General features: G+C 35.7%; 1 protein-coding gene across 2 annotated transcripts; it reads right to left on the reverse strand.

The window, feature by feature from the left end:
• Window positions 1–1,570: 1,570 nt before the first annotated feature.
• Window positions 1,571–21,997, reverse strand: LOC141284502 (glutamate carboxypeptidase 2-like). 2 transcript variants are annotated; one of them, XR_012338436.1, is made up of 20 exons: window positions 21,916–21,997; window positions 21,112–21,217; window positions 20,173–20,359; window positions 18,462–18,563; window positions 17,764–17,889; window positions 16,992–17,178; window positions 16,823–16,916; window positions 14,826–14,921; window positions 12,295–12,380; window positions 12,068–12,187; window positions 11,908–11,990; window positions 10,913–10,976; window positions 10,741–10,808; window positions 9,167–9,255; window positions 8,969–9,059; window positions 8,609–8,873; window positions 5,543–5,624; window positions 5,296–5,388; window positions 2,906–3,757; window positions 1,571–2,443 (listed from the first exon to the last, which is right to left on the reverse strand). XR_012338436.1 is itself a non-coding variant. In XM_073817466.1 (19 exons), the coding sequence occupies exons 1-19, from the start codon at window positions 21,995–21,997 to the stop codon at window positions 3,565–3,567; spliced, it is 2,214 nt and encodes a 737-aa protein (XP_073673567.1). In that variant the 3' UTR covers window positions 1,571–3,564. The 2 variants fall into 2 exon arrangements, 1 of the variants encoding a protein (XP_073673567.1); XM_073817466.1 differs by having other exon boundaries at window positions 1,571–3,757.
• Window positions 21,998–22,181: the final 184 nt, after the last annotated feature.

Raw genomic sequence — 22,181 nt, forward strand, 5'->3', positions numbered from 1 at the left:
CGATTGCAAGAAAGAGTCAGAACTGTGCGATAAAAAGTCACAATTGCAAGTTATAAAGTAAGAATGGCAAAATATAAACTTGCAGAAATAAACAAACTGAGAAATAGTCAGAATTGTGAGAAAAAGTCAGAATTGCAAGTTTATATCTCATTTTTTGCAATTCTAACTTTTTTCTCAGAATTGTGAGAAATAAACTCACAATTACGAGTTAAAATGGCAGAATTGAGGAATATAAACTCACAATTGTGAGAAATTAAGTCAGATTCTTGCAATTCTGACTTTTTTTCTCAGACATGTGAGATTTAATCTTGCAATTGCGAGTTATAAAGTCAGAATTGCGAGATATAAACTCACAGAAATAAAAAAAAATTACTGAGAAGTGAAGTCAGAATTGCTTGAAATAAAAATTTTAATTGCGAGAATTGTTTTTTTTTTTTTTTTTTTTGCCTTTCTGTCCGATTATTTTATCTAACTTCAGGTCATTTTTACTTCATCTTTGCTCAAAATAAGCATTTTAAATGATTACAACCTCACAATGAATGAAAATGATTTGTACAACCAGTTTATTTAATGTTCATGATTTCCATTTTGACAATACATGCAAAATGTATGAAAGCCCATTCCTGCCACTGAACAAAAATAAAAAAAGGTTATTGTGACTACTTATCTCACAATTCTGACTTTTTTTTTTTTTCAGAAATTCGTGATACAAACTCACAATTCTTTATTTTTTCTCAGAATCGTGAAATATAAAGTTGCAACTGTGAGTTATAAAGTCAGAATTGAGAGGCATCGTGAAATATAAAGTCAGAATTGGGAAATAAAATAAACTCTAAGAAATTAAGTCAGAATTGCATGAAATAAAATATGCAATTGCGAAAAAAAGTTGAGTTGCGAGTTAAGTCAGAATTGTGAGATATAAACTCGCAACTCTGAGAAATGAAGTCAGAACTGTAAAAGTCGCAATTGTGAGTTATATAGTCAGAATTGCATGATATAAACTCGCAATTCTAAGAAATGAAGTCAGAACTAAGTCAGAAATAAATAAAATAAACTTGTGAAATTAAATTTAAAGTCAGAATTGAGTGAAATAAACTTTGCAATTGCAAGTTATAAAGTCAGAATTTTGTTATAAACTCTGAATTTTATGAACATCAGTCTTTTTTTCTCCTCAGAAATAGACTTCAATTGCGAGATTTTGTCTCAGTTCCCTGAAGAAAGTCAGAATTGCGAGATACAAACTCGTAATTGCGAAAAAAGGTCAAAATTGCAAGTTCATATCTCACAATTGTAATATTATATCTTGCAATTCTGACTTTTTAACTCACAATTTTGAGTTTACATCTCAGTCCTGAGGAAAAAAGGCAGAATTGCGAGATAAAAGGTGGCAATTACTTTTTTTATTTTTTATTCAGTAGCAGAAATGGGCTTCCATAAAAATGTGATGATTTATGCAAGATTTACAAGTGATACGTCAACTGTTGCTTTCATAATTGACAGTAATTCATTCAGCGTGTTTCACATATGAGGTCAAATGCTCACAATTTTACAACAGTTTTAACACAATGAAATGTGCTTAGGGTTGTTAATATAACATTGCAGCCAGTCCTAAATTGTTTTAAATTAAGGCAATTAATGCCATCCCTGCAATTTGTCCACTGCAAATCTCTTTGGATGAAAGACATCTGCTTAAAGGAGCAGTTGACCCAAAAATGAAACCTTTCTGAAAATGTTACTCATCCTTAGGCCATCCAAGATGTAGATGAGTTTGTTTCTTCATCAGATTTGGAGAAATGTAGCATTACGTCACTTGCTCACCAATGGATGTGAATGGGTGCCATCAGAATGAGAGCCCAAACAGCTGATAAAAACATTACAATAATCCACACCACCCCAGTCCATCAGTGAATGTCTTGAGAAGACAAAAGCTGTGTGTTTGGAAGAAATGTTTTTAGCTTCAAACCTCTGCTTCTGGCCAAGTCTATAATTGATAATATTGCTTTTTCAGTGAAAAAGTGCTCTGGTCACTGAATCAGGAGAGAAATCTGCACAGATAAAACACTGTTTACAAGCCAAAACAGCTCTGAATAAATATGTGCGTGTATTTTGATGTGTCAGGACTCCATATGATGATCTTTTTCACTGGAGAAAGCATTATTATGGATTTTGAACTCACATTTTGGCCAGAAACATTGGTTTAAAGTTTAAAAAAAAAAGTCTTGATGGGTTTGTTTCTTCCAAACACACAGCTTTTGTCTTCTCAAGATGTTAGTTGATGGACTGGAGTGATGTGGATTACTGTGATGTTTTTATCAGCTGTTTGGACTCTCATTCTGACGGCACCCATTCACATCCATTAGTCCATCAGTGAATGTCTTGAGAAGACAAAAGCTGTGTGTTTGGAAGAAACAAATTCATCATTAGGACGTTTTTAGCTTCAAACCTCTGCTTCTGGCCAAGTCTATAATTGATAATATTGCTTTTTCAGTGAAAAAGTGCTCTGGTCTGAATCAGGAGAGAAATCTGCACAGATAAAACACTGTTTACAAGCCAAAACAGCTCTGAACAAATATGTGCGTGTATTTTGATGTGTCAGGACTCCATATGATGATCTTTTTCACTGGAGAAAGCATTATTATGGATTTTGAACTCATATTTTGGCCAAAAACATTGGTTTAAAGTTTAAAAAAAAGTCTTAATGATGGGTTTGTTTCTTCCAAACACACAGCTTTTGTCTTCTCAAGAAGTTAGTTGATGGACTGGAGTGATGTGGATTACTGTGATGTTTTTATCAGCTGTTTGGACTCTCATTCTGACGGCACCCATTCACATCCATTAGTCCATCAGTGAATGTCTTGAGAAGACAAAAGCTGTGTGTTTGGAAGAAACGTTTTTAGCTTCAAACCTCTGCTTCTGGCCAAGTCTGTAATTGATAATATTGCTTTTTCAGTGAAAAAGTGCTCTGGTCACTGAATCAGGAGAGAAATCTGCACAGATAAAGCACTGTTTACAAGCCAAAACAGCTCTGAATAAATATGTGCGTGTATTTTGATGTGTCAGGACTCCATATGATGATCTTTTTCACTGGAGAAAGCATTATTATGGATTTTGAACTCATATTTTGGCCAGAAACATTGGTTTAAAGTTAATTAAAAAAAAAAAAGTCTTAATGATGGGTTTGTTTCTTCCAAACACTCAGCTTTTGTCTTCTCAAGATGTTGATTGATGGACTGGAGTGATGTGGATTACTGTGATGTTTTTATCAGCTGTTTGGACTCTCGTTCTGACGGCACCCATTCACATCCATTGGTGCGCAAGTGATGCAATGCTACATTTCTCCAAATATGATCTTGGATGGCCCGAGGGGTGCATACATAAAGCAAATTTTCATTTTTGGTAAGCTATTCCTTTAAAATCGACTGTATCTGCTCACTTCTACCAGTCAGATCTGCATGTGAAGTCCATTTGTAGTTGCTGCGTTTGATGAAACACTGACATATTAACTATTTTGCTGACATGTTGCAGTCCCGTATCCACAGCATGTTTTAAAGTAAAGCAAGCCGTCTAGCTGACGATAGGTTTTAGCGTCTCAGCAGCCGCGTTTACTGTGAAGGCGGCGATGCTGATTTGGCGTTTGACCTCGTCCCAGGCCTTCTGCGGGTCCACCGCGTTCTCAATGTCAAACAGAGCGTCATAAATCCCTGGGAAAGACTCGCCCGCGTATTTATTGTGACTGCTGGGTGCAAAAATGATATGCCTAGAAAAGGACAAACATGCTGTGGTTAAAAAACATCTAATCAGACACAATACTTAAGACTGATCCTAAAACAGCCAAGTGGTTATTATTGTCTTAATGGAAGTATTGTGGATAGGAGCTGACTATAACTAGAAGAAACTGCTCTAATATGGCAAAACGTGTGGTTTATGCTTTCTGCTAGTGCAGTTTTGTGTTGTTCAGACTTATTTAAACAAACCCCTAATCTCTAGTATTAAACTTTAGTAACTCATCTGTTCTGGGATCAGGAAGATTTTGTGTGTGTTTTGTTTTTAAATTAGTAAATGTATTTATTTAAGATGCATTAAATGATAGTTAAGACATTTCTTATGTTACAAAAAGATTTCTATTTCAAATAAATGCTGTTCTTTTGAACTTCCTATTCATCAAAGAATCCTAAAAAATAAAATATATCAGTTTTCACAAACATAAAAAGCAGCGCAACGTTTTTCAGCATGGATAATAATTATTACATTTAGAATTATTTTGCATTATATAGTTTCATTATTTTTAATATTTTCTATATTGTAATTTCAGATAAAGTTATGGTAATTTTTTTTTTAATTCTATATAATTTTTAATTTTAATTTCAGTTTAGTTATTAAACTAAAAGTGTTCATTTTAATTGTACATTAAAAAGTTTAATCAATTTAATAAAGATAATAAAGTTTTGGTAATTTTGTTGTGTTTCTGTTGTTCTTACTATTATTATTTTTAAAATGTGTCTATATAGTTTTTATTCATTTTCATTTCAGTTTAGTTATTCAAAGTTAAACTAAAAGTGTTCATTTTAATTGTAGATAAAGTTTTGGAAATTTTGTTGTGGTTTGTTTTATTATTATATATATTTTTTTAAATATGTCTATATAGTTTTTATTCATTTTAATTTCAGTTTAGTTATTCAAAGTTAAACTAAAAGTGTTAATTTTTATTGTAGATAAAGTTTTAGTAATTTTGTTGTTTTTATTATTATTATTTAAATATGTCTATATAGTTTTGATTAATTTTCATTTCAGTTTAGTTATTACATTAGAAGTTAAACTAAAAGAGTTCATTTTGATTTTAAATTAAGTTTTGGTAATTTTGTGTTTTTATTGTTTTTACTATTATTTTTTTTTTTAGATATATCTATATAGTTTTTAAATTTCATTTTAGTTTTGTTAATTAAAAGTTAAACAAAGTGTTCATTTTAATTTTAGATAAAGTTTTGGTAATTTTCTTGTGTTTTTAACTTCAGTTTAGTTATTAAAAAAACAAAGTGTTCATTTTTTATTTTAAACTTTTTATTATTTTTTTTTATAAATGTCTATATAGTTTTGATTAATTTTCATTTCAGTTTAGTTATTAAATTAAAAGGTAAACTAAATTGGGCCTTGGCAACTAGCTGAAATAAAAAAATAGATTTGATCTTTTTTCAGTTTCAGTTAGTTTATTGCTAGTAACAATTCTAGTAAAATGTTTTTTTTTATGGTTTTAGTTAACTATAACTATAAAACGAGTTTATGACAGATTGTGTTTACCTGTAAAACGGTCTCCCTGGCAAACCCAGCGGATCAATGAAAGCTCTCTCTAAATACATCAGCTGATCATTTACCATCCGCACAGCCAGAGCACTGACAGACAGATACAGATAAGATTACAGGTGTGAGAAACAGGCATCGTGTGCAATAAGATGTGACAAGAGCACAACATCAGATTCTATAACTGCACTATAATGCAATTTCAAACCTAGTTTGAAAACCTAGTCTGTCATTTTGTCATTCCTACTTTGAGCTGTCGAGCTGATCGAGGCGCTGATGAAAGTCTCGTGCCGCGACCGTGAAGTTCTCGACTGCAGAGAAGAGGGAATCTAAAACATAAACCATAAAGAAAGATGCTGACTGACAAGAAAATCTGAAATTAAGTCATAGGTTACAATCTCACACCAATTCTCACACTTTTACCCTACATTCTTTAAAATAAATGCTGTAAAAATGAAATTCCAGGCTTTTCGAGAACTGATTTTTAAGGACTTCAATCAGAGATCTGACTTATCAAACAATGTCTTTTCCTTCAAATTCTAAAAAAAAAAAAAAGTTAAATAGATCAATTTAAATCTACTAATAAAACAAAATGGCAAAAATAAAGCACATGCAAAGTATGCAATGATGTTAACTTAAAAAGAGAAAGAGAAAAAGCACATAACATTTAAAATTGTATACATTAAAATCAAGGGTGTAGGTTTGATTTTGGCATTGATGGGGACATAATGGCAGATATTTCAGCAGACATTGTTTTATTTGAAGTACAATTTAGTAGTGGCTGAATATTGAAAGGGACAAAAGGCTTATGAACATAATTCTAATATGAGTCAGACATTTTGTCACTCTTCTGAGGAAGATTTCATTCACTTGTTTTGGACCCACACAGAGACACCTCGGTCAGATTTTTTCATGTTAATCTAAACTCATTTTGTTTTAAAATGTTTTGAATTGTTTGATTACTCAGAAGAGAATATAGGAAAATGGAACTTACTTAGTGTTTCCTGCTAGTTCAATTTTACATACCTAGACAAAAATCTGGCTTTAAACCTCTTTTTTTTATTTAAAGTTGAATGTGAAGCTCTGAAAATTTACCCTATATGTCCTCAAAGTTGTAAATGTATACCAAAAAAGGTTACTATAGATAACCCATTGCAACCACAAATAAACGCTGGTTTTTCTACACTTAGTTGAACCATGGTATTTGTAGTAAAACTGTGGTTATACAAAAAACATGGTTACTACACTTCTAATAAAGAAAAAACAAAGGTTAATTTTCTTAAGGGATCTGTATTTGTGTATACTTTTTCTTTCTTTCTTTTTAGTTTTTTCTTTTGCTCTACTGCCTTAATGGTTTGATGTTTTCTACTGTGTAATAAAAAAAGAACTGAGAAAGGATGTGTGCTTTGAAGTCCCGAACTGAATCAAATAATTTATGAACATGGACCTAATTCCCAATCTGAATCAAATGATTTGCAATGCACACCTCAAAGTTCTGATCTGAATCAAATAATTTATGAACATGGACCTAATTCCCAATCTGAATCAAATGATTTGCAATCCACACTCCAAAGTTCTGATCTGAATCAAATCATTTATGAACATGCACTTAATTCCCAATCTGAATCAAATGATTCGTAATCCACACTCCAAAGTTCAGATCTGAATCAAATAATTTATGAACATGGACCTAATTCCCAATCTGAATCAAATGATTCGCAATGCACACTCCAAAGTTCCAATCTGAATCAAATCATTTATGAACATGCACTTAATTCCCAATCTGAATCAAATGATTCGCAATCCACACTCCAAAGTTCCGATCTGAATCAAATCATTTATGAACATGAACCTAATTCCCAATCTGAATCAAATGATTCGCAATGCACACTCCAAAGTTCCGATCTGAATCAAATCATTTATGAACATGGACCTAATTCCCAATCTGAATCAAATTATTTGCAATGCACACTCCAAAGTTCAGATCTGAATCAAATAATTTATGAACATGGACCTAATTCCCAATCTGAATCAAATGATTTGCAATGCACACTCCAAAATTCCGATCTGAATCAAATCATTTATGAACATGCACTTAATTCCTAATCTGAAACAAATGATTCGCAATCCACGCTCCGAAGCTCCGAACTGAAGCAAAATATTTGGGAACCCGCTCTGAAGTTCCGACCTAAATCAAATGATTTGCGGACTCAGATCGCGAATGAATGACTGATTTGTGAACCCACTCCGAAGTCCCGATCTAAATTAAATGATTCCCGATATGCAAAGTCCCAATCTAAGTTAAATGTTTCGTGATCCACTCTCTAAAATTTCGTTCTGAAGCAAAATATTGGTGAACCCGCTTCTAAGTTCTGATCTAAATGATTCACGATTCGTGCTATGAAGTCTCAATCTGAATAATGATTCGTGAACCATCATTTCGCAAACTGAGTGATTAAGCCACTTTGATATTCAGATCAAATGGCTCACAATACCCGCTCCAAATTCCAGATCGGAATCAAATGATTCGCAATACTCAATCCGATTGGAGCACTTGAAAACAGTGAATCGTTTCACGACGCAGAGGTTTAACTGATTCAGAGTTTTGAAAAGCTCCGTTTCATCCATCACTATACATGCTTTGTAAAATCATTACAAGCAATGTCAAAATTGGAAAATGAATCACTCTTTTAATTTGATCTGCTAGCGAATCGCTTAAAAAAAACACATGTATGATCGAAGTCACGAATTTGAATCAATCAGAGCGATTCCAACATGAATAACTCACTCAATTGATTTGGTTCATGTGTTCCCCTTTTCGCGTCTTCAGCCATGTTTACACTACATTATCAGTACTAGTACTGGCTTAGCCCACTAGTTTCAAGACATGAACTGAAATAAGACATACATAAAAAATGTATGTTTTTGAAATACATGAATTTTGTGTAAAAAGATGTGCTTTTTTTAAAAATTAATACATTGCCTCTCAAGAATTCAAGCACTTTTCAAATACATCTTCAGAAATATTGCTATTTTCAGGGGTTTTCCAAGCCTCAAATTTCAAAGTACTTCAAGCACCTTGTATGAACCCTGGAATTAGAATCTATGGTTCCACAAAGAACCTTTAAAATCCAGAACCTTTTCAAAGCACTCCTTTATTTAGAATGTTCGGATGGTTCTTTGGGAAACCCTAAATAATTCTTCTATTGAATCTAACCATTTTGGAACCTTTATTTTTAAAAGTGATTGGCACACTATGTTTATATGAACATTGTAATATTTTGCATATTAAACGAATGGATAGTATGCATACCGAATGAGACGCTGTACTGCCCCATGGCACCAGGATGCTTTGCTGCAAGCTGGTAAATGCTATTGGCGTATTTGGTGAGAGACATGGCGTATTCCACGCAATCCAAAGGTAAGACCTGAGAATCGGCCAAACTGAAGATCAGTCCCCCGCGAACACGTGCCACAGCCTCCAGCCGGCGGAAACTCGGGTCATAGAATCGCTCCACGATCTCATAGGTCTCATACACGCTGTGGTACACAGGGTAACTGCTGTAGCGTTCCGTTTTCTGGGGAAATAAGGTGGAAAGGACAGATTATTTTCAAATGCTATAAAAGTGCATTACTTTAATGTTTTTTACTTTGCATGGATGTAAACACTCACTCGGTTTTTGGTGTATCTCGCTCTTCCAGATGTAATGCCTAATCTGATAAAATACGCTTCAAAATCACTACCAGAGCCTAGTTTACTGATCCTACAGGGAGATCAAACACACACGTTTGCTTAGACATGTCATGTATTTCTAATCAATCAGATGCTCTTAAAGATGATTATGATCGTCCAGAAGCTGCTCTTTATTACCATGGTGCATCTCTTTCTGTGGAGTTGTCTCGTTTGTGCCAGCTCTCATATAAAGTCATGCCCTCCTCTCCCTCCTCCGGACTTGAAACCTTCAGAAACACACTATCAACAACTCTTGCATTAAAACAGTGAGGGAAAAAATGATATGATCCCCTGCTGAGTTTGTACGTTTGCCCACTGACAAAGAAATGGATCAGTCTACAATTTTAACGGTAGGTTTATTTGAACAGTGAGAGACAGAATAACAACAAAATCCAGAAAAACGTATTTCAAAACATAAATTGTATTTGACTCCTTTGCAAAACATAACTTAGTACTTGGTGGCAAAACCCTTAGAGGCAATCACAGAGGTCAGATGTTTCTTGCAGTTGGCCACCAGGTTTGCACACATCTCAGGAGGGATTTTGTCCCACTCCTGTTTGCAGATCTTCTCCAAGTCATTAAGGTTTCGAGGCTGACGTTTGGCAACCGAAACCTTCAGCTCCCTCCACAGATCTTCTATGGGATTAAGGTCTGGAGACTGGCTAGGCCACACCAGGACCTTAATGTGCTTCTTCTTGAGCCACTTTTTGTTGCCTTGGCCGTGTGTTTTGGCTCATTGTCATGCTGGAATACCCATCCACAACCCATTCTCAATGGTTATCACCCAAGATTTGACAGTACATGGCCCTGTCCATCGACCCTTTGATGCAGTGAAGTTGTCCTGTCCCCCCAAAGCATGTTTCCACCTCCATGTTTGATGGTGGGGATGGTGTTTTTGGGGTCATAGGCAGCATTCCTCCTCCTCCAAACATGGCAAGTTGAGTCGATGTGAGATTTTGGTCTCATCTGACCACAACACTTTCACCCAGTTCTCCTCTGAATCATTCAGATGTTCATTGGCAAACTTCAGACAGGCCTGTACACGGACTTTCTTGAGTTTCTTTCTTCACGGTGTAGTGTGTTACCAATTGTTTTCTTGGTGACTATGGTCCCAGCTGCCTCGAGGTCATTAAAAAGATCCTATCGTGTAGTTCTGGACTGATTCCTCACCGTTTTCATGATCATTGAAACTCCACAAGGTGAGATCTTGCATAAATTGCACCAACTGTTGTCACCTTCTCATTGGCGATGGTCTAGTAGCCCATTCCAGCCTTGTGAAGGTCTACAATCTTGCCCCTGACATCCTTGGACAGCTCTTTAGTCTTGGCCATGGTGGAGAGTTTGGAATCTGATTGATTGATTGCTTCTGTGGACAGGTGTCTTTTATACAGGTAACAAGCTGAGATTAGGAGCACTCCCTTTAAGAGAGTGCTCCTAATCTCAGCTCGTTACCTGTATAAAAGACACTTGGGAGCCAGAAATCTTGTTGATTGATAGGGGATCAAATACTTATTTCACTCATTAAAATGCAAATCAATTTATACCTTTTTTGAAATGCATTTTTCTGGATGTTTTTGTTATTCTGTTTCACTGTTCAAATACACCTACCATTAAAATTATAAACTGATTATTTCTTTGTCAGTGGGCAGGGGATCAAATGTATTTTTCCTCACTGTATAGATAGATAAATGGACAGATAGACTGAATCTCACCTTCTTGGTAATGTCATAAACCAGAGTGTGTAGGGAGGGAGTGCAGTCGACTCTCAGTGTGTACATACCTGCACAAACACAAAGTATCTAAACAAGAGACCTGAATACTCACAGATGAGATCAGTGCTGCTTTTACTGCACAGAGATACTCATAATGAAGTGTTTGACTGACCCTCAATAGCAGAGTCTGCATTGATGTAAGCCACGGCTCGCTCCTGCAGGATTCTGGCATTATCCTGCAAACACATGAACAACAACATGCTGAGGTACTGATTACTGATATGCAATCATTTATTGATTGATTCAGTCAATCAATAATACAGTCATTCCTTTATTTAATGATTCATTAATTATTTTTGCATTCATTTATTTAGTGGTTAATTCATTTATTTACTTGTTCATTGATGCATTAATTTAATTATTCATTCATTCATGCAAGTCAATAAATGAATCATATATTCGTTCATTATTAAAAAAAAAATTCATTTAATGGTTAATTTGTTCATTTATTAATCTGATTGATTTAATTCAATCATGCATTTATTTTATTTTTTCATTCACTGACATATTCATTCAGTCGTTCATTCATTTGTTTTTAATCCATTATTAAATTATTTTTTTTTTTAATTCATTCAGATTTATTCCTGCATTAATGCATTGTTTCACAAATTCAACCAATGATTCATTCACTGATAAATAATTGAATCATTCTGTTCATTCACTGATTCTTCACTGAGTTTTTTTGGTCATTCAGTAGTTATTTAATTCGCTCATTTGTCTGCAATTTGTTAATTCACTCAAGCATTCATTAATCCATTATTGTGAATTCAGTGGTTCACTATTTTTAATTCATTTACTAATCCAATCAGTGATTCATTCATTCATTCATTTGTTTAATCTATCAGTGAATCATTCTTTTCATTCAGTGAGTGACTGATTCTTTTGTTCAATCCAGAGTTCAATTTTGCATTGAGCTGTTTATTTTTTGTCAATGGTTATTTTTACATTTTTCTGCAATTTTTTTCATTCAGTCAAACATTTGTTCACTGATTCCTTCCTTCCGTTGTTCATTTTATGTACATGCATTCAATCAGTCATTAATTAATTGATTCTTTAATCCAATCAATCATTTATTCTATTGTATTTGTTTCATTCATTCATTCATACCTCTGCCCATTCCGTGGATCCCTGCAGGCCAAACTCCTCTGCGTCCCAACTGGCAAAGATCAGCGTTCTCCTCGGCCTCCAACCTAAAACACCCAAAGAAAGGTCATTTTTATTTAAAAACAAAACCGTACGGTTATGCATTAAACTATACAACACACACCTTTTTTCATCAGTTTCCCAGCCGCTCTCACACTCTCGTGCACCACAGCAGCTCCTGACACGGGATCAATCCCTCCGAACACCCAAGCGTCACGATGGCCGCCCAGAATCACGTACCTATCTAAACACACAAAACCAAACTCATCTACATAGAATAAAACTTTGCACACTCTCAAACAAAATATAACCTTTTAAACTTCAAAATATAACTAGATAAGCAGATGTCACCTGGCTCCACCTCTCCCCTGATCCAGCCAATCACGTTGTAGATACGGGTCACCTGATTGTTGGTGTGAATGTTCATACGTACTTTACTAAATTACACAAAGACAAAATTCAATAAGGAATCAGTACTTTCTAGTAGGAATGCACCGAAATGAAAATTCTTGGATGAAGCCGTACAAAATTACACACTAGGCCAAAAGCCGAAGACCAATTACCAAACACGTTTTTTTGTGTGTGTGTGTGTGTTTTTTCCATCCCATGTATTTCGCCAAATTATTTCACCATTGCATAAATTAGATTTTTAGAGTTTTATCAATTATGAAACAACTATTTAAAAATATTTAACACTGAACATTTTTAACATTTTAGTAGACATTATAGCCTACCAACAAAGCACATTTTAACTTAAAATTTATAAGTTAGTAAAATAATATTCTTTGGTCATTTTTAAGACCCCTTCTTGAATCAGGCATGTGTTTTTAATGTACAAATAAATGTACATTTATAATGAGAATGTTATAATAAATCTATTAATAGAGCTGTTGTAATGATTGTTATCATTATTTTTGTTACTTTTTATTTTATTTTACAGAACAACAGTGAAATTACAATGCTAACATTTATGAATGCTGACTTTTTTTTGGCGGAAACCCACAAGAAGACCTTAGTATTACTTTTTGCCAACAGCAGCAGATTTATGAATGATTCTCATCATGCAGATTTTTCTCGCGCTTTGGAGTTTGAACCCTGGCTAAGGAGCTCAGGCAGCGCTGTCAGAATAAATACAAGTGGTGCGTGTATTAGACAGTAACTTTCTGTAGTTTATTTACTAATGGTTTAAGGCCATTTGGTGATTTCAGTCATCGTACAGTAACCATCAACAACCATCCCTTTCTCTTCTCATGGAAGACATGCGATGTGATACTAAAAAGTCTTGGGCTGTTGTTGCTTGTAATGATTTTTGCATCTTAAATGCTTCCACACTGCCCACGTGTTTGCTGGATTAGTGCACTCCTCTGTTTGATTGTGTCACACCATTTTTCGGGGGGACTTTAAGAGTTTTTGCTTATTTGGCGGAACACTTGCTATTTTTGTCCAAATAATTTCAGTTGCCGAACATTCGGTGCATCCCTACTTTCTAGTCTTTTACTGTACGCTGCATGCGTACATGGATAAAAGCATCTGCCAAATGCATAAATGTAAACACAGCCTTCATTTGGGTGTGTGTGTGTGTGTGTGTGTGTGTGAGTGTGTGAGTGTGTGAGTGTGTGAGAGTGTGTGAGTGTGTGAGTGTGTGTGTGTGTGTGTGTGTGTGTGTGTGTGTGTGAGTGTGTGAGTGTGTGAGTGTGTGTGTGTGAGTGTGTGTGTGTGTGTGTGTGTGTGTGAGTGAGTGTGTGTGTGTGAGTGTGTGTGAGTGTGTGTGAGTGAGTGATGGGTTCCCCAAACACAAGGCCTTTGTATCAAACTGGCCGACTTCCAGATTTCATTACAGAAAAACAACAGAGGCACAGAAGTGTGTGTGATGTTGTGTGAATCTGTGTGCTGTGGGAAGCAAATGTGTGTGTCATCCCTTTTTGTGAACGCCGAGTGCACAAACCTCTCAATCCTGCTGACATCGTGCATAAAAACCAGTTAACTATTACCAGGAGTGCATGAATATGAGTGTGTAAGCTGATTATGATTGTGTAAAGTTTGAAGTCATACTTCATAACAGCAAGATCAAAGGTTTTTGGCTTACAGGTTAAGCAATGGATTAGGTTTTTAGTTAACTGTCTGAATGAACATGAAATCACCCTGGTCTGATTGCGCATGATTCATCAGACCACATCATTATACAAGAAAATTATTTTATAATCTTTCATCGAAATGCAATGCAATTAGTAAAAGTAATTTTACCACAAAACCTAGAAATCTGTCATTTTAGAAATCAAATGCATTTTTAATCTTATTATATTTTTTTAAGGCAAGAGTAAAGATTCTTTCTGACTAATATACATCACTATTTCCCACCATATTCACGTCATGTTATGCTTAAATATGCTAATGAGGCATTATCTAATTAAATATGCAATATTTAAATCAGTTTCCAGAATAGGAATGTGACCCTGGACCACAAAAACTGTCTTAAGTAGCATGTGTATATTTGTATATTTGATTTCCTATCATAAATATATCAAAACTTAATTTTTGATTAGTAATATGCATTGCTAAGAACTTCATTTGGACAACTTTAAAGGCGATTTTCTCAATATTATTTTGGCCAAATATTGTCCTGCTTTGAAATTCTTTTTTGACAAATTTAAAGTTTTATGTATTTATTTTCTTTTTATCACTCTATGCATGTAAGATTTGTGACAGTGCATCAAAACACTTAAATGTGTATTTTGGATGTTTTCTATCTGTTAGTCTGAAAAAAGACATGCTGTGGAAGTAAAATAGAGCAGTGCATGCCTGCAGTGTTTTGTCTTCAAAAGATCAAATTGATTTTACATTGTGAATTTACAGAAAGGTTTGTCTGGAAGGAAGTCTCATACTTCTGATTAAAACCGTCCACGAATCCCGGTCCGATTCGGTACGAGACATTCAGGGCACCTTTCCAGTTATCCGGCGGAAGAGGTCCTCCCATATGCCTACAGGAAGACATTACATAAAGAGAATTCATTTCAGTGTGCTAAGAATCAGAATGTAGATGAGATTCCAATTTTAAATCAAGAATTTGATTGATATTCACATGCATGCTTGTTTTTCCTGATTGAATATGATTATTAAATAATTTATTAAATTCTAAAATTATATTATCATTATTCAAAATAATTTATAGCTGCAAGCATCACTGAAGCAATAAGTAATTTAAGCTATTTTAAGACGATTTTAGTCAAAATGGGTGAAAAATGGGTTTATGGGTTTCGACCAACATGTGGCACTGTCATCAGATGGTGTGTTCAGTGTGAGGTGACCATAACAAAAAAGTTTGGTGTCAATGTCATATGTTAAGGCTCAAATTTGTTGCATTGCTATACAAAAATGGTTTTGTCCATCGGCACAAAATCCATAACTTTGTATCAGCACAGTCTGAAGATGATCTGACTCAACTTTGGTGAAAATCGGATGAACGGTCGTAGGTCGTAGGTTTTCAACATAAATCAAAAAGACGGACAGGATGTTTAGCCAATTATGGCATAAGTAGTATGTATGTTGTTGGTATGACCCAAGGAATATTTTGAGACCAGTTTCATTACAAAAGGGTAATGCAATTAAAAGTACTAATAATTGGAAATTTCACAATTAATGGTTAGTGAATGGTTTATAACTCGTGACCAATAGGTGGCACTGTTACCAAGTTGATGTGGCATGGTCAATGTGAGGTGGCAATGGCACATACAAAGTTTGGTGTAAATATGTCAAAGCTTTGAGGAGATACAGCCTCAGATGCAGTTTGGCATCTTTTTTTTAGCAAATTCGTTGATGTGTTAAACAAAAACCATTTTGTATTTTGACACGAAATTAAAAACTTCTTGTCAGCATAGTCTGAAGATGATCCGAGTCAAATTTGGTGAAAATCGGACAAAGCAGCTTTTCAACAATAATAAAAATGGCGAATAGAAAGTTTGGCCAATTTTGGCATAATTGGTATCGATGTTCTGGCATGACCCAAGGAATATATTGAGATCACCATCATTACAATAGGCCATTTGAATGAAATGTTTAAGCATTTTTAAAATTTCTTTAAAACTTTTGGGCACTAGGTGGCGCTGCCTCGAAACTTTTTGGAATACTGAATGCCAATGATTCGTAAGATATAGCATTTTACAATACATTACATGGTAAAATTGGGTACGGTTTGACTTGGCATGCTCCTCTGAATCTAAAGAGACCATTCAGAAATTATAAGCAAAAATAGACATTTTTCTTATCTAATGACCACTAGGTGGTGGTGTGCCGAAACTGTATAACAGTTATAACACACACCAAGTTTGGCCTCAATACGGCAAACTCTTCTAGAGATATAGCTTCATATCCATTGTGTGCATGCTATTTGTTGAATTCGTTCATACATTATTCGAAAACTGTTTGACTAATCAACTTAAATTCCATAACTTTTTGCCAGTGTGGTCTGAAGATGATCTGTGGCAATTTTGGTGAAAAATCAGACAAACCATCCGGGATGAGTTTGAAAAAGTAGGTTTTAAGAACTATTAAAAATAGCGAAAAAAACAAGAGTAAAATTTGGACAAGTGGTGGCACTAGAGAGTTTGAGATGGAGACCTCAAATTTGCTGTGATTAATAATGAGACTGTCCTCTATCAATGTGCCAAATTTCATAACTTTACTGCAAGCAGTTCTATGGGCTGCCATAGACGGACTAAGAAGAACGCCAACAGATACAATAGGTGCCATCGCACCTTCAGTGTTTGGCCTCTAATAAAGTATGAAATATATAACAATATTTTAAATATTAATAATAACATTTACGACTGTCTTAAATTTAGTTTGATTTGGTCTCAAATGTTTTTAGCGGTGGCCGACTCACTGCAGCAGGTGAACCGCATCATGATATCCGATGGGATGCACTGGAATCTTGGGAAGCCCAACTGCGTCCTCCAAACTAGATCTGTAGGTGTATTCTATGAGACAGTCACAAAACACAATGATCAACACAGTAATCTCATGAAGAATCTCTCTGTGGTACACACACATACCTTTGGCAGGGTATCCAGCTGTGAGCGGGTCTCCCGCCCCGTTTAGATTCAGCACGTTTCCTCTCTGAGCGCCGCCTCCTGGCAGGTTCCAGCCGCGGGGATACGGCTCCACGCCGTCCGCACAATAATCCGCAGGGTCCGAGAACAGCACGATCCCTTTAGCTCCAGCTAACATTGCATTCTTCACCTGCAAACATTTGTGAGCTAGTTTACTCAGATGTCATTCCAAAACCATCTAGTTAAAGGTTGTATCAGCGATTTCTAGCCTAAAACATAAAGTGTCAAATTCAGCTGAGCTTTCTTCACGATCCGCTCGCTGCCTGCCCCATAAATTGTCTGTGAAAAAACCGCGTCTCTCTGGTCAGCCTAGGGTCCGAGATATGCCAAAAAAACAATCGGCGCTATCAACTATTCCACAAATAAACAAACCGTGTTCCAACCAATCAGCGTCAGGGGGTTCGTGTTGTGGACTTTCCTACTGGTGCAGGGATTTGAGGGAGGCGGAGCGAAAGTCCACAACACCAAACCCCTGACGCTGATTGGTTGGAACACTGTTTGTTTATGTGTGGAAAGGTTGGTAGTGCCGATTGTTTTTTTGGCATATCTCGGACCCTAGACTGACCAGAGAGACGCGGTTTTTTCACAGACAATTTATGGGGCAGGCAGCGAGCGGACCGTGATGAAAGATCAGCTGAATTTTACACTTTATGTTTCAGGCTAGAAATCGCTGATACAACCTTTAAGCACCACTTCCAAAATACTTCAACCTCACCTTGTTTCCGCGGAAGATCTTGCCGTATCTAGCGATGACGATTTTTCCTGTACAGTTTATTCCCAACTCTCTTTCCAGCTTAAAGAAATCCTCTGTCCGTCCATAATTAACATAAACCAGCTCATCCTACAGTTCACAAACAACTTTTGTAAGTTACAAAGTCTGTAATATTTTTTGTTTAAAAAAGAAGACTTTTATGCTGACGAAGCTGTATTTTTTGGATTAAAAAATACAGTAAAATCCATAAAATTGTGAAATACTTTTACAATTTAAAATAGTTGTGTTCTATGTGAATATATTGTAAAATGCAATTTATTTCTGTGACCAAAGCTGCATTTTCAGCTCCATTACTCCAGTCTTCAGTGTCACATGATACTTCAGAAGTCATTCTAATATGCTGATTTGGAGCTCCAGAAAGATTTTTGATTATTTTCTATGTTGGTTTTTGTGTATTTATTTGAAATAGAATTCTTTTGTAACATCATAAATGTCACTTTTGATCAATTTAATGCATCTTTGATGAATAAAAGTATTAATTTCTTTGAATTTCTTGTGAAGACAACCCTTTTTCAATAAGATGCACGTTTTAATCAAGCAAAATAAGCCCAGGAGCATGCATTTAGACCATAAACGATTCATTTTGGTTTCATGTTGACTGTAATTTGGCATGTGTCAGTATTTGTCTATTCAAGCATCACCTCTGGTTGTCCTTTCGCAGAGAAAGCACTATAAGGAGGGACGATATCGGCAACATCTTCATAACCTTCAGGGACCGGCTCTGCCAGAGAGGTGTTAAAGATCTGAGACAGAGAAAGAAACATGTAGACACATTTATTATTTATTGGATTATATAGTTGCAGTCGCTATAAAACATCCAGAGACAAGTCATGGACTTTAACCTGTCGCAATGGCAACCAAGCTGGAGCCGTTACTCACAGCCTCACTGATGACAAGATAAATGACCTTAAAACACACACAGACACGCACCAAATCTTCGGATGTCACGAGAGCAAAAACAAATGCACACTACAGATTTATGATGTCGAAATATTTTAAGGTCTTGAGGGCTTTGGGGATTAAAAAAGGCACATTACATGTTCTTCAGATCTTTTTTTGGTTCTTAAAGGAGTAGTTCACTTGAGTGTACCCACCTTCTTGACATCCAAGATGTTCTTGTCTTTCTTTCTTCAGTCGTAAAGAAATTATGTTTTTGAGGGAAACTTTCAGGATTTCTCTCCATATAGTGGACTTCTATGGTTCTTACGAGTTTGAACTTCCAAAATGCAGTTTAAATGCAGCTTCAAATGTCTTTACATGATCCCAGCCAAGAAAGAAGGGTCTTATCTAGTGAAACAATCAATTATTTATATACTTTTTAACCTCAAATTCTCATCTTGTCTAGCTGTGCAAACACTTTATGTATTCTGGTTCAAGACAGTTAGGGTGTGTCAAAAAACTCCCATCTCATTTTCTCCTCCAACATCCAAACACCCTACATCGCTGCAGAAGTACCAACCCAGTATTTACAAAGTGAACATGCAAAGAGGATCAAACACCATTTACAAAAAAAGGTAAAACAGCGATGTATGGCGATTTTGAAGTTGGAGGAGAAAATGAGATGGGAGTTTTTTGACATACCCTAACTGTCTTGAACTTTATACAGAGTACATGCAGAGCAGGACAAGATGAGCTTTTGAGGTTAAAAAGTGTATAAAATGTATTTTTTTTTTAGAAAATAACATTGTTTCACTAGATAAGACCCTTCTTCCTTGGCTGGGATTGTTTAGAGCCCTTTGAAACTGCATTTAAACTGCACTTTGGAAGTTTAAACTCACAATCACCATAGAAGTCCACTATATGGAGAGAAATCCTGAAATGTTTCCTTAAGAAACTATTTCTTTAAGACATGAACATCTTGGATGACAAGGGGGTGAGTAAATCATCTGTACATCTTTGTTCTTGAGGTGAACTTCTCCTTTAAAGTACATAAATGGCTTTCTAAAGAACTAGTGAATATAACGTTATTTTTTTGTGGAACTTATAAAGGTTCCCCTATGACATCATCAGGCCTTCTTTGTTCTAAAAATTCCTTTTGAAAGAATTCTTTTGAAATTTAGAAAATGGAACACTGTTCTAAAAGAGCGCGCACATGTCTGGTCTTACAAACTTAAGTACACACCGTAGATCTTTGAGTATGGAAAGTAGTGGTTGACTGATAAGGTTTTGCAATGTCTGTTGCAATATACAGAAGAAAGGGCGTTTATATTTCTGCACAAGTATTGCTATTTTATTCATTTTATTACTGCTCACTCTTGAAAGTGCATACAGCTGTCTATCATTATTAATTTCAGATTCTCCAAAAAGAAAACTCCTTGTTTGTGTGTTTGGGTCCTGGTTGTCAGTATGTACCTCATTTCCCATTTGGTCCACTATGGAGATGTAATTGGGACTTGTTTTATTTGGATACGACAGCAACACATCATACGGCACTAGCTCCACTGAATCCAGCCCAAATTCCATCCATTCGGTCCGTATCTGCTCCGCCAGATCCAGATTCTGCTGTGACCCGGCCAGGTGGGGCAGCTTTGTGAACTTCCTGTTTAGGTGACAAACGTGAATTGCAAGAGACATAATTTAGATCTTAAAATCTAGGTTAGCAGCTTGTTTGTTTTAGACTGGCATGCAGTGCAGATGTGCACTTAAAGGAATAGTTCACCCAAAAATGAAAAAGTTCTGAAAATGTCCTCACCCTCAAGACATCCCAAGATGTAGATGAACCTGTTTCATCATCAAAGGAGATTTGGAGAAAACTAGCATTAAATTGCACTTGATCACCAATGGATCCTTTGCAGTGAATGGGTGCCGTCAGAACAAGCTGATAAAGGCATTGCAGTAATCTAGTCCAAAATGTTCCATAATAACACTTCCTTTAGTGAAAAAGCATATCCCCCACTCACATCAAAGCTGTTTGGGACCGTCTGGGCTTGTAAGCAGTGCTCCTGATTCAGACAAGATGACTTTTTGGCTAGAATTTTAGTCTGAAGCAGTGGTTTGAAGTTATAAAGGTCTTAATTGGTGGACTGGAGTGGTATGGATTACTTGTGATGTTTTTATCAGATGTTTGGACTCTCATTCTGACGGCACCCATTCACTCTAGAGGACCCACTTGGTGGACAAGTGATGCAATGCTACATTTCTCCAAATCCGATGAAGAAATAAACTCATCTACATCTTGTACGGATTACATTTTCAGCTAGTTTTCATTTTTGTGTGAGTTAATCTTTTAATAATATCATTCATTGATGCCAGGGCTGATTTATTTAGGGCATGTGGACAGCGTTATCGCACCTGAGATGGTGTTTAATATTCTCTGCCTGCATCTCATCCAGAAAGTTGTGCAGGAAGCTTTTTGATGCCTGTCCATGATTGACATTAGTAGGTCGAGCAAACCAACCTGAGAACAGCGGTTATGAGAAACAAACACCTGTCACACCAAACCATGTCTGAGAAACATTAGTGATTCATCTGCATAAGAAGAAGTAATGATGCATTCTGAATTATGTTTAAAAGAAAATATCACAAATAATAAACAAAAAGCAATCAAAACATTCAGGGTTTCCCACACCTTTTGTTAAATGAATTTCTATGACGTTGTCTGAGCAAATTGGGTTATGCAAGCTTTTAAATGCAATATTTAAAAACTGAACATTAATAAAATGTTAAGCTCTTTATTATTTCCAGTTTTTGTGGGATCTCTGAAAATCTCTTATTCTCCTAAATAAAAGCATATGGTCTTTTAAACACCTGTTTTTAGCTAAAAATCTTTATTTTGAGCTGTATGAATGTCAGTATGGTCACACTTGTCCCAAAGGCATTGTCGAACCTGTGGAATGCAGTGCATGCGATCTGGACAGGTGAGACCAACAGGTATCAAACATCTGAATTTGTTTTTGACCATAAGATCAAATAAACCCACAAGCTAATGCTGAATTCAAAGGGCCCCAGAACTGAACAACTTTGTTTTGTTTTAAATGAAATCCTCTGGCAAAATTATGCACAGTGGACCGACTAAAACAACCTGACTCTGCAATAAGCACGACAGCAGGCATTGCAGAAAATTATAAATACTTTTATAAAGGTAGAGAAACTCACCAATAATAAAGCCAATCAAGAAGAATGCCGTAATAACCGTGAACCGGCAGATCCAGCTGATTATTTTCTCCTCCGATCCCATTTGACTAAACACCGCATATGCAGTTAGCAAACTATTATTAGGAGGAAAGAGAAATGTAGGCGGGTCTTGGCTGGCTTGTGTTCATTAGTGCGCAGCGAATCGGTTCGTTTGAATAAAAATGATTCACCGATTCGCTTTTCGCAGTGACACCAATATTTGGTTAAAAATCGCTGCTGAAAACAAA

Source organism: Garra rufa, chromosome 14 (genome assembly GCF_049309525.1).
Source record: "Garra rufa chromosome 14, GarRuf1.0, whole genome shotgun sequence".
Taxonomy (NCBI): domain Eukaryota; kingdom Metazoa; phylum Chordata; class Actinopteri; order Cypriniformes; family Cyprinidae; genus Garra; species Garra rufa.

Coding starts and splice junctions, on each gene's coding strand:
- LOC141284502 (XM_073817466.1), bottom strand. CDS start 21,997: ATGGGATCGGAGGAGAAAATAATCAGCTGGATCTGCCGGTTCACGGTT. Junction 12,381..14,825: donor GTGGACGGTTTTAATCAGAA/GTATGAGACTTC, acceptor TGTGTAATTTAG/TAAAGTACGTATGAACATTC. Junction 12,188..12,294: donor CAGGGGAGAGGTGGAGCCAG/GTGACATCTGCT, acceptor TTGTGTGTTTAG/ATAGGTACGTGATTCTGGGC.